Genomic DNA, 12,404 nt, shown 5'->3' with positions numbered 1-12,404 from the left:
CGCTCTTCCCCATCATCCTACCTGGAGAAACCCAAGCCAGAAAGACAGGGGTGCCTCCCTCTCTCTCCCTGAGGAGCGGTGTCTGGGTACTAAGCACAGAAGGAGATGTTGGTCTTACCTCTACCTTGTTTATACAATCCTGGGATTGCCGTTTTGCTCCTGTTGGGCCCTCACTGAATGGCAGTGATAATCCCCGTCTGTAGGGTTGTTGGGAGGATGGAGGGGACGTGTAAAGTGACCGTACAGGGCCTGGTATGGAGTGACGGTGATGCCTTGCTGATGACACTGTTGTGGATGCTGCAGGTGAGGATGGAGTAGAATGAAAAAGGCATTAGAACAAGAAGGAAGGCAGGCATGCTGGTCGGACGAAGCATTGTCCAAGCTTGGAATATTCGAGAAGGTACAGGCTGATCAGGAGGTGTGTGTCCTGGCAGTGGAAAAGAAAGTACCTGGGGATGAGAGGGACCCTCATGATGTGAGGCCAGATTCTGGGCGGCCTCGATGTGAATTGAAGCAGCAGGTAATGGGAGGGGGCTATGTGAAAATGTAGGTATTATTATTATCTCGGGGGTGTGAGATGATTGCCACTGAAAAGACAGCGTTGCTCACGGTTCCCAAGGGAGAGAGGTGCACACAAGCCCACACGGAGAAGCATCTGGTGGGGGGGGGGCGGACAGCAGTACGTGGGCAAGAGCCTTTCTTGTGGTTTCCGTGGGAAGGAACAGGCAAGGCAGGGTAAGCAGGTTTAGGACTGCCTAGTTTGAAAGATTTCAGGCGGTTCCAGGGCACCGATGCCGGGCTGTTCCTGGTTGTCTGGTACCTGCCCTGGGCGATAAGGCAGGGGGACGCTGGCTAGGGGCGGCGGGGGCAGGTGAGAGCCTGATGGAGCAGGGGATGGGGTGGGGGCGGCTCCGGGCGGGTTCCATGTGAAAGGCGCACGAACAGCTGAGCTGTCTGCTATCTCTAGAAACCTGCTAACGGTGTGTGGGGGGCAGTCCCTCCAGCGTCAGGAAGGCCGCCAGATGTCAAAGCATCAGACGCAGAAACTAGAAAACGTAGTTATTACAGTGCGGGGGGCGGGGGGGCGGGAGGGGAGGTGGTCAAGGAGCCTAGACCCGGGGTCTGTAGATGCCTGAGACAGGGAAGAGTAGTGGTGCAGAGTCTGCGGCACGAACGTCAAGTTCCCGTCGGGATAAGGGCCTAAGTTCCACGGAGCAGGCAGCAGGGGCGAGCGGGCACTTAAGGAGGAGCTGAGGAGGCAGTGGGGGGCCCAGGCCCAAGAATTCCGGGCGCCCCCCGCCTGGTGCCGTCGAGGCTCCTCACCGCCCGCCCTTCCCCTCCAGGCAGGCGCCGTCGAGCGGCTGGGTAGGTGGCGCCTCCTGCTGGTCGGCTACGGCATCCGCGTCTTGGCGCTGCGCTTCCAGGTCGGACCTCGCTCTCCTGCCCGGAAGGGACGGGGCTGGGGCACGCAGAGGGGTGGGGCGGAGGGCGGGGCACGCAGGGGAGGTTGAGCACGGGGGTGAGAGGTCCCTGTATCAGAACCCACACCGCTAGGGCCAGTGATCTCAAACTCCGCGTGTCAAACTCCACGCCCCCTTCGTGTGCCATGTAGAGTTCGTGGGTGACTTCAGTTACCTACCCATGTACGTGCAAGTAAATAACTAAATCGAATGGCCTAACCAGGAAGTAAAGGAGAAACAAGGAGTTCCATAAAGCCTGTATTTCAATATGCAAATGCTTAAGCGCACACTGGAAGAAGATGTCCACCAATAATGATCTAGAGTAGAATAAAGAGACGGAAGAGCGGACGTCATTCCATTCAACAAGCAGAAGAAAATGAGAACAGAGGTCGGCGTGGACGGCAGACTACACTAGTGTGAGGATAAGTGATGACCAGGGACCAAACGTATTCGTACGTAGCAAGACAAAGAGAAAGATACCTTAACTGAAGTAGGAACTCCGCTCACAGGCCAGTCGGAAGGTTAGGATGGAGGACGAGAAGGAAGGTGAGGCGCTGGCAGATGAGCTTGCTCTGATTGATGTGTGCCCCAAGTACAAAACGGGGTAGAGCTCTCATCTTGAAATCCTAACACGTGTCAACAAGCATGTCGGTCACTACTATTAAAAATATCTTGGAGCCCAGATCAGAAAGAAGCAATGAGAGGCTATGGAGTAACCGGGAATAGTATCAGAGTAAGATTAAAACATAAAAGGCCGCCCAAACAAGAAATACATCCCTTTAATTTGTCATTTTCTTAGCATATTTTGGTTATACGTGTTATACAAAAATTTTGAAAATACTTAGGATGGCCATAGTATGAAATATTCTGAAAGCAGACAGCATTTTGTATATCCTCAGCTGTTTCTGCCCTGTTGTTGCTTTTGCAGTAACTGTGCCTTTACAATTAAAACTATACACAGGGGCTTCCCTGGTGGCGCAGTGGTTGAGAGTCCGCCTGCCGATGCAAGGGACACGGGTTCGTGGCCCGGTCCGGGAAGATCCCACATGCCGCGGAGTGGCTGGGCCCGTGAGCCATGGCCGCTGAGCCTGTGCGTCCGGAGCCTGTGCTCCGCAACGGGAGAAGCCACAACAGTGAGAAGCCCGCGTACCGCAAAAAAACAAACAAACAAACAAAAAACTATATGCAGGTGGGACTTCCCTGGCTGTCCAGTGGTTAGGACTCTGTTCTTCCACTGCAGGAGGCCCAGGTTCGATCCCTGGTCAGGAAACTAAGATCCCACATGCCGCATGGCACGGCCAAAAAAAAAAACTATGCACAGATAGAGAGTTAGTTTTCCTGGGTCTCTGCCTTATATTCGTGTTATTAAACTTTGATTTTCTCCTGTTTTAAAAAAAAAAAAAAAACTATATACAGATCTTCCTTGACTTACAATGGGGTTACATCCCCAATAAACCCATCATAAGTTGGAATATTGTAAATCAAAAATGCATTTAAGGGCTTCCCTGGTGGTGCAGTGGTTGGGAGTCCGCCTGCCAATGCAGGGGACACGGGTTTGTGCCCCGGTCCGGGAAGATCCCACATGCCGCGGACTGGCTGGGCCCGTGAGCCATGGTCGCTGAACCTGCGCATCCGGAGCCTGTGCTCCGCAACAGCAGAGGCCACAGCAGTGAGAGGCCTGCGTACCGGAAAAAAAAATGCATTTAATACACCTAACCTACTAAACATCATCGCTTAGCCCAGCCTACCTTTAATGTGGTTAGAAAACGTGCATTAGTCTATAATTGGGCAAAATCATTTAACACAAAGCCTATTTTATAATGAAGTGTTGAATGTCTCATGTAAGTTATTGAATACTGTACAGAAAGTGAAAAACAGCGTGATTGTCACTGACCTTCATGATCATGTGGCTGATGGGGAGCTGCCTGGCATCACAAGAGAGGATCGTACTGCCTATTGATAGCCCGGGGAAAAGATCAAAATTCAAAGTACAGTTTCTTATTTTTTTTATAAACTTATTTGTTTTTGGCTGCATTGGGTCTTTGTTGCTATGCTCAGGTACGGGTTCTAGGCACGCGGGCTCAGTAGTTGTGGCGATTAGTGGCATGTGGGATCTTCCTGGACCAGGGATCAAATCTGCATCCCCTACGTTAGCAGGCAGATTCTTAACGACTGCGCCACCAGGAAAGTCCCTGAAATATAGTTTCCAGTGGCTGTGTATCACTTTCCCACCATGGTAAAGTTGAAAATTTTGGACCTTCTTAAGTCAGGGGACCGTCTGTAGTTGAAAACGCAATCGTATGTGAGGATGAGAATGTGCGAAGGGATTATTCTTGTAATTCAGAGACAATGTCTTCATTCTTTGCCGTTTTTGCCAAGCTGTCCTCTCCATCATGACTTCCTTTTTAATTCCTGGGTGAGCGCAAGGACCTTCAGGGGGACGAAGCTGGCTGTGTTCAGGGAACAGCAGGGCAGGGGAGCCCGTGGAGGAACAGGCGAGGTGGAGGGTGATGATGCAGCTGTCGAGGAAAATGCTAGTTACAGGGACTTCCCTGGTGGTCCAGTGGTAAAGAATCTGCCTTACAGTGCAGGGGATGCAGGTTCGATCCCTGGTCAGGGAACTAAGATCCCACATGCTGCGGGGCTACTGAGCCCGCACACCTCAACTAGAGTCAGCGTGCCACAAACTACAGAGCCCACACACTCTGGAACCCGCGTGCCACAGATAGAGGGAAGCTCGTGCACCACAACGAATATCCCGTGTGCTACAACTAAGACCCGACGGAGTCAAAAATAAATTAAATAAATAGATAAATAATAAATAAATCTTTACCAAAAAAAAAAGGAAGTGATTTTTTTTTAAAAAAAGCTAGTTACAGTCCTGTTTTGGTTTAATCAAAGTTTCCTTTTTAAAGACCTTATTTTCTCATTTGAAAATAATCTAAGTTCTTAGAACATTTAGGGACTTAGATGAAAAGAAGTAAATAAAACTGGACATTATCTATAGAGATAGTTGCCAGTTGCCTTTTGGAGACCTTGGTGGCATCCCCGGCAACTTTTTTTCTCTCACTCTCTCCTTCCAGCCCATTGGCCAGTCCTATTGGCTCTGCCTGAAAATGTAACCAGCAGCTGCCCAGGTGGCACCAGACCCAGGATATCCCTTCCAGCTGCAGCCAACTCCTCTTTTGCTTCAAATATTGAAATGGACCCCGCCCTGCCTGCCTGCGTGAATCAGAGCTTGTCACACCTCTGCTCAGCAGCCTGGCTGGCTCTTCATCCCCAAGTCATCCATTCTAGGAGGCTGCCCCTCCCCCAGCTCATCTCTCACCTTGCCCCTTGGAGACAATTTCATTGAAGGAGTCGTTCCTGGTTCACCTCCACCGCCAGCCCTGCACAAACCCCACCTTCGTAGCGTTTTTCATAACTGTAGTGAAATAGTTACCTGCATACTTAGTTTGGTTGAGGTCTGTTCACCCTGAGTATGTGTCATCTGTTGCCCTGGTAGTGGGGAGCAGAGATAGGGGTCTGCCAGCTCTCCTGGTCTGATGCCCTTCTAGAAGGATTCTAGCAGAGAGTGCAGAATCCGGGTCCCAGCTCCATCCACTGCTGATCATTTGACTTGGGCCATTGCTTGACCCCTGAGGGACCCAGTGTCCTCTTTGTCTGTGTTCAGGCTCTCTGTGCTCTGATTCCACATTTGTAGGATTGAAACAATAATATCCTCCCTCAGAGGGGTGTCAAGGAGATTCAGTGGGTTAGCATCTGTGAAGGGCAGAAAATAAATAAGTGGTCGGCATTCCTCCTGTTATGTTTTTCTCAATCAGGTACAGCTACCGGAGGCCCCCGTTGACTGGAATGCTAGGTTCACTCCTGGTCTCATCTTCCCTCTCTTGCCCTCAGAGCCCTAGGGGCCCACGCAGGTGCTCAGAAATCCAGGTGTGGCTCCTTCCTGTGGCAGGAAGGTGAGGCCCGCATGTGGGCTTGTCTGCATGTGGGGCTCTTGGCCTCAGGCTCTTAGAGGTCCCAGGCCTGGGCCTCTCAGGCGCGGAGAGCCCTGCCTTTCCCCACAGAGCACGGTGCCTGAGCTGTCTTACCTTGGCATCATCCTACATCACAGGACATTCCATCGGGCCCAGTGAGTACCTGTATGCCCCACTGCCTTCCAGGGCCTATAGCACATAGGAGGTGCCCGGTATTTGTTGAATGAATGGATGCCCTTGATTGGTAATTCTCATGATGTTCTCTCCACCTTTTCCCCTGTTCCTACACAAGCCCCACCCACACTGGAATTCTCAGTTCAGTTTACCTCTTTCTTGAAAGGCCATTCCAGCTCACATTCATTCATTCATTCATTCATTCAACAAACATTTACTAAGTGCCAACCGGTGCCACGGCCAGGCTGGGGCCCCCCAATCTCCTGTGGCTCCCAGAGTTGCCCAGCTTCAGTTCCAGTGCCCGAGAAGGAGACGAGCCTCTGCAAAGAGGGAGCTCTTGCCAGCCAGACCCCACTGGGGGCCCCTCAGTTCACATCCAAACCCTCTGCATGCTCAATTTAGCCTCCAAGCCCACAGCCCCCCCGAGGCTCAATTGTCTTTGGTCCCCTGGCCTCCAGCTACAGTCCTGTGTTGCTTTATCCCCGTGTCCATGTGCTGGCAGCCTTGGGCCTTCACTTCCACCTTCCTTGGCGGCAGCCTCCAGACTCCAGGCTTCCCCTCCCCTGTGTGTCCTCCTGAGAATCTAACGCAGTTCCCACTGCTTGCGGAAAGACCCCTCTGACTCCTAAGACTAGAATATTCCCTGCAGAATCTTGGTTTTGAAAGAGCTGTCCATAAGCCAAAATAAAGGTATTGATCCATTGAACACACGCTGATGGAACACCTGCTGTGCCAGGCACTGGGGATGCAGCTGTGAATCAGACCGACACGGTCGTGTTGAAGGATATCTAAGTGGGATTTTCGACAGGAAGCCTTCCCGGCACACCTCCAGTATGGAGGCAGGAGGGCCTGGTGGGAGCAGTGCTGGTGTTTGTGTCAGGAGACCTGGGTTCTGGGCCATTCCGCCCCTTACTACCTGTGCGCTCCCCAAAGCAAGCCACTGTGCTTCTCTGGGCCTTGGGCTCCTCCTGGAAGACCAGGAATAATCAGCCGTGCCGGCAGATGCAGGATCAGATGGTGGACTGATTTGACATGTGAGGCCCGGCCCCAGGGGGCAGGAGGCAGGAGGCCAGGGAGGGCAGCGTGGATAACTTCCCTCACTGCTACCCCTTTGGGGCACAAAGCCCTGAGGAAGGGGCCCCCTCCTCGCCAGTTGTAGGACTTTCCCATTTGACGTCCCAGGGGCAGCTCATTCCGGGGCTCTGAATTCCTCTCCATCTTCAAGGGTCGGAAATTAACTGAGGGGAGAGAGACAGAATCTTATTTTTGTAATAAAGAATATAGATAATACGTTAATAAATAAAGAATATATAAAGTCATAGATAGACCTACTGTATATAAACGGATATACAGTATATCTGTTGTATTATAATTTCATGAGGGATGGTGATTAAGGGGGGAAAATGGCCTTAGACATTTTAGACAAGACTCCTGAATGAAAAAAGGTTGAGAAACTGCCCCAAGGCAAGGTGCCTGCCATTCCCCAGATCTACCACAGAGGGCAGCACTTCCCAGGCTCAAGCACTCATTCAGCTCTGCTCCCCCTCCCCTTGTCTGCGAATTTCAAAATGACACCACCACAGGGTGGAGCGGCCTTGATGTGACCTTGAGGCCCTCAGAGGCTCAGCTCGAAGCTCAGCTATGGGCGCACCCAGGAGGAGAGATGGGAGCTTCCTCCCTCGGCCACCCGGAACAGACTGTGCCCCTAAAGGGCCCTCCGCGCCCCTCTCCGCTCCCCTGGTCCTGAGCTCTCTGCCCCCAGGTCCCGTGCTCTCCGTGGTGAGGACCGAGATATTCCTGCAGCCCTCGCGGCCGCCTTCGCAGTGGACGGGGCCGTGTTCGGGCTCCCCACCGTCATCGTGGGCTTCGTGTTCCCGTCCATCCAGGTGAGTGGGGACATGCAGTGGGGAGCACGGGGGGGGCGGCCCCCTGCCCCCAGTTCCTGCTCCACCTTGCCTCCCCCGCCCCGCCCCAGGCAGAAGGGGCTCCGGGAAATAGGCAGGGGTGCCTCGTCTGCTAAGAACATCTGCGAATTCGACAAGGGGGGGGCGACTCTCCAAGGTCCATAAAACACACATGGCGACACTTCAGCCAAACTGTAACTACACCAGTTTCCCACCACTGAAGGGAGGCCCCACACTCAGGCGGTGACGCGTTCATTATGTAGGGGCTCTGGTCGGCCAAGTGCAAAGCGAGCTAGAGCCAGGGTGAGGGAACGATTCCCCCACGTCCACCTCCTTCCTCTGTTTCTGAAGGTGTGCAGTCAAGTCTAGAGGACATTCTGTCCCTGTTTTTAAAAGGCCGAGTCCTTTTTGATGTGAGGGCAGGACCCAGTTGTCTAGCTCTTCCACTCCTCTGGGTGTAAAGTAAAACTCGCCACTGAGAAACTCCTGTGTGACTCACAAAGGCCTCACCCAGAGCTGTCCCTGGCGTTCCTTTCTTCCTCCGTCCTCTCCTGTTTTCTTGTCTCTTGGCCTAGGAGGTCAGTGGTGCCTACAGCTTCATTACCTTTGCCAGAATCTGCCTCCTCACTGCTGTTTACATCTACATGGTCATTCCTGAGACCAAGGGCCGAACATTTTGGAGATAAAGCGAATTTTTGCCCAGAGAAACAGAATGGAGTTTCTGGAGAAGAAAGAAAAAAAATCACAGATGCTGGGCCTCACATACCATCTCTGCCTGCCAGGGAGACTTCCTTTTAGTGGCTCAACACATCCCCCAGGTGGCACATTTAAGGCTTCCTTCTCTAAGGAAGGGTCTCCCTGCCCCAGTTCTCGAGGGAGGGTGACCGCTGTGAGATTTCCGTGGCCCCAGTGACAAATGGAAGACTTTGGTCCCTGATTTAGTTAAGGAGCAGTTAGCTTCCAACGCTAACCCTGGGAGGAATGACCTAGGAGGACGGGCAGGTACGTGAGTATTGATTGGCAAGAACAGATTATCCAATTCTACATCAGCATCAAAACTCAAATGGTGGATGCACACACTTTTTTAAAGTAAAAATTTTCAAGTTCAGCATTTGATATGGAGGCTGAATCCTGATCAAAGTGTCAGAGAATCGAAGAACTAGAAACCAAGGCTCTGGATTCCATCGCCTTCCTGGGGTGGCTTCCTCTCTCTCTGTGGCTGTAGGTTGCAGGGCTAATCCTGGTCAGCGTTTACAGGTTGCAGGAGTTGTTCACTCGCATTTCTGATGGTTGATGCTGGCTGAAACTGACGCATGATCTGGGCTTTCTCATACCTTGGTAGCTGGATTCCTGCGTGTGGGGGAAGGAGAGAGGGAAACAAAATGGTATACACACTCACACCCCTAGCTTTGAACATCACATAGATAGCATCAGTTCTGCCACATTCTGTTCTTTAGAAACTAGTCACTAATTCCAGCCCACACTGAGGGTGGGTGGAATCAGACTGCAACTTTTGAACAGAGGCATGTCAAAAAATTTACAGAAATTGTTTAAAACCATCTTAAGATCTTTTTTGGGGCCCCAACATTTTTGCCTATTCTGGTCCTTCGTCAAGTAAGTTAATCTTGTTTAGCTTCAGTTTCTGCATCCCTGAGTTAAGGCTGATCATTCTTGCCTCATACAAACCAGGTGGAAACGCTTGGTAAGTTAAGCATTTTACAAATGTCAGGGGTTATTTTTATGATTACTATTATAACCTATCTGATAGCTGAGCCCCCCGGCACACTCATCCCAGAACGCAACCCCCCGCAGGCCTCGTTCTCTTTACAAGGATGTGTCCAGTGCCCTGTGGCAGTGACTGAATCTTCAGGAGGTTCAAGATGTGGCCCCAGCGGGTCCTGTGGCTCATCCAGCCTGGGGATTTCATACAGGAATTCCAGGAGCTCACCAGAGTTCTCCCCCAGAATGATGATTCCTCCCTCCTAGATCACATACCTCATCTAGAGGTCTTCTGCACCAGCCTTTCCCATGAGCCACAGATAAGCCTGTCCTGAAGCGGAAGCCCAGGTCTCATGGTGCTGGGCCCAGTTGGTGGTGCAAGAGCAAAACAATAAAGGAGACACACCCACCACAATGTTGGCCAAGTGAGCCCAGGGTCATCCAAACACATTAGCTGCCTCTGGAGTAAAACAGAAGATGGTCTGGTGCATTTGTCATTGGTGGGAGTGGACGTACAGTCTGAGCCTGGATAAACGTGACTCGCTTCTACCCAATAGAATACAGCAAGGTGATGGGATAAGAAGAGAATATTATGAACAGTTTTATGCCAGTAATTTGGCAACTCAGATGAAATAGACAAGCTCCTCAAAAGAAACTAAGTGCCAAAGGCCACACAATAAGAAATAGATAACCTGTATAGTCCTCCATCAACTAAAGAAATTGAACTCGTAGTTAAAAACCTCCCCACAAAGGAAACTCCAGGCCCAGATGGACTTACTGGTGAATTCTACCAAACATTTAAGGAAGAAATAATACCAATGTGACACAAACTCTTCCAGAAAATTAAGAGGAAGGACTACTTCTTAAATCACTTTAGAAACTATCATTACTCTGATACCAAAACCAAACTAGAGACAGAAAACTACAGACCAACACCCTCATAAGCATAGATAGGAAAATTATTAACCAACTTTAAATAGAATACAATAAAGTGTTATAAGGACAATAATATATCCTGTCCAGGTGGGATTTATTTTAAGAATGCAAGGTTGGCTTAATCCTCCCCAAGCTGATCTATAGATTCAACACAGTTCCAATCAAAATCCCAGCAGGACATCTTGGGGGCATAGAAATTGACAATTTGATTCTATGGTTTATGTGGAAATGCAAAGAAGCTAGAATTACCAAAACAACTTTGAGAAAGAGGAAGTTGGAGGACTAATATTACCCGATGTCAAAATTATTATAAAGCTACAGTAATCAAAACGGATTTAGATATAGACAACTGATTTTTGACCAAAGCAATTGAATGGTGACAGGATAGTATTTCTAACAAATGTTCTGGTGCAACTACATCCACATGCAAAAAATAAAAAAGCAGAAGAAGGACTTTTATCCATACTTCACATCATATATAAAAATTTACCCCAAATGGATGATAGGCCTAAATTAAACTAAATTAAACTTCTAGAATAGAACATAAGAGATAAATATTTGTGAGCTTGAGTTGCACAAAACAACACCCAAAGCACAATCCATACAAGAAAATGTTGATAAATTGGACTTGGACAAAATTAAGAATTTCTGCTATTTGTAAGGCACTGTTATGAAAATGAAGAGACAAGCCACGACTGGCACAAAGTATTTGCAAATCATATCTCTGAGAAAGACTTGTATCTAGAAGTATAATGTATAAAGAACTCTCAAAACTCAATAATAAGAAAACAACTCCATTTTTTAAATGGGCAGAAGATTTGAATAAACATTTCCCCAAAGAAGGCATGTATGGTAAGTGAGCACATGAAAAGATGCTTAAATTATTAGTAATTAGGGAAATGCAAATTAAAACCACAATGAGATACCTCTACCTACCTCTTAGAATGCCGAAAATTAAAAAGACCAGCGACATCAAGTATTGACAGGGATGTGGAGAAACTCTTGCTGGTACACTGCTGTTAGGAATGCAAATGGTAGAGCTACCTTCAAAGACAGTTTGCCAGTCTCTTCCAAAGTTAAACATACATCTACCATATGATCCAGCATTCCCTCCTAGGTATTTACCCAAAGAAATTAAAGCATATGTCCATATGTCCATACAAAGGCTTGTACACAAATGTGCATAGCAGGTTTATTTGTAATGGCCCCAAACTGGACACAGTATCAAAGTGCATCCCTAGGTGAATGGATAAACAAACTGTGGTATATCCACACAATCGAATACTATGCAGCAATAAAAAGATATGACTGTTGACACAAGCTACAGTATGCATGAATCTCAAAGTAATTCTGCTGAATGAAAGAAGCCAGACAAAAAAGTATATACTATATTATTTCAATTATGTAAAATTGTAGGAAATGCAAACTAATCTATAGTGTGACAGAAAACAGATCAGTGGTTGCTTGGGAGAAATTTTGGAATGATGGAAATGTTCACTATCTTCACTGTGGGGATAATATCATGGATGTGTACAGATGTCAAAACATCAAATTGTGCATTTTAAATAAGAAATAAAATGGCTAATAAAAACATTTTCAAAATTCACATTAGTAAACCATGCTGTCTCTTGGAGATTGTGCATGTGATGGGGAGTTGTGTAACCTTGAAAATCAGGAGGTCTAAAGTCCACTTTGCCATAGACATCCTGACCCTAAAGCAAGTCCTTGAATTCCTTGGGATTTCTTCCCCTTGTCAGCTGCACGGGAACAGCAACCCCTCTGTTGTCTACCCCATGGAGATGGATCAGCCTTTGAGAGCAAAGTCTTGACCATACTCAGCACTTCTAGCAGGTGTTCAATAAATGCTTGTTGACTGGGTTTAATTCGAGGTCAGGTGACCCATGGCTCCAAGTTGTAACAGCTGCAGCCTCTCCCCGTGCAGCCTCATCCGTGTTGTTCTGAGCTTTGGGGTTCAGACCGAGTCAGTCCACGTGCCCCTGACTTGTGTCTTGTTTGAGAATGAAGAATAGTTCTTATACTTTGCTTGGTTCACACAGACTCACTAATCTTTACACGGAAGCCCAGTTGCTGCCAAGACGTGACTCTGCAGATAAGGAGGGATGTCCAGATCAAGGTTCCCAGGAAGGAAGGGAGTGAGCCAAGTTTTCAGGGTGAGGCCCCACGGAATCCCATATGGCCAGATCTCACTCTTTGGAATTCACAGTTACACT

At 48.8% G+C, this 12,404-nt stretch overlaps 1 protein-coding gene across 1 annotated transcript in view; it reads left to right on the top strand.

The window, feature by feature from the left end:
* SLC2A7 (solute carrier family 2 member 7) overlaps positions 1-8,316 on the top strand; it is a 25,922-nt gene extending 17,606 nt beyond the window's left edge. The window contains 8 exon segments of the mRNA XM_007453329.1: positions 1,344-1,424; positions 5,531-5,565; positions 5,567-5,595; positions 7,377-7,424; positions 7,427-7,500; positions 8,094-8,193; positions 8,196-8,254; positions 8,257-8,316. Of these exon segments, the coding sequence (XP_007453391.1) occupies positions 1,344-1,424; positions 5,531-5,565; positions 5,567-5,595; positions 7,377-7,424; positions 7,427-7,500; positions 8,094-8,193; positions 8,196-8,254; positions 8,257-8,316 (486 nt within the window).
* Positions 8,317-12,404: the final 4,088 nt, after the last annotated feature.

The sequence above is a fragment of the Lipotes vexillifer genome, unplaced genomic scaffold, assembly GCF_000442215.2.
Source record: "Lipotes vexillifer unplaced genomic scaffold, Lipotes_vexillifer_v1.1 scaffold575, whole genome shotgun sequence".
In the NCBI taxonomy this organism is placed as follows: Eukaryota; Metazoa; Chordata; class Mammalia; order Artiodactyla; family Lipotidae; genus Lipotes; species Lipotes vexillifer.
The sequence above is the reverse complement of the archived record's forward strand: the minus strand, read 5'-3'. Positions and strand labels throughout refer to the sequence as shown.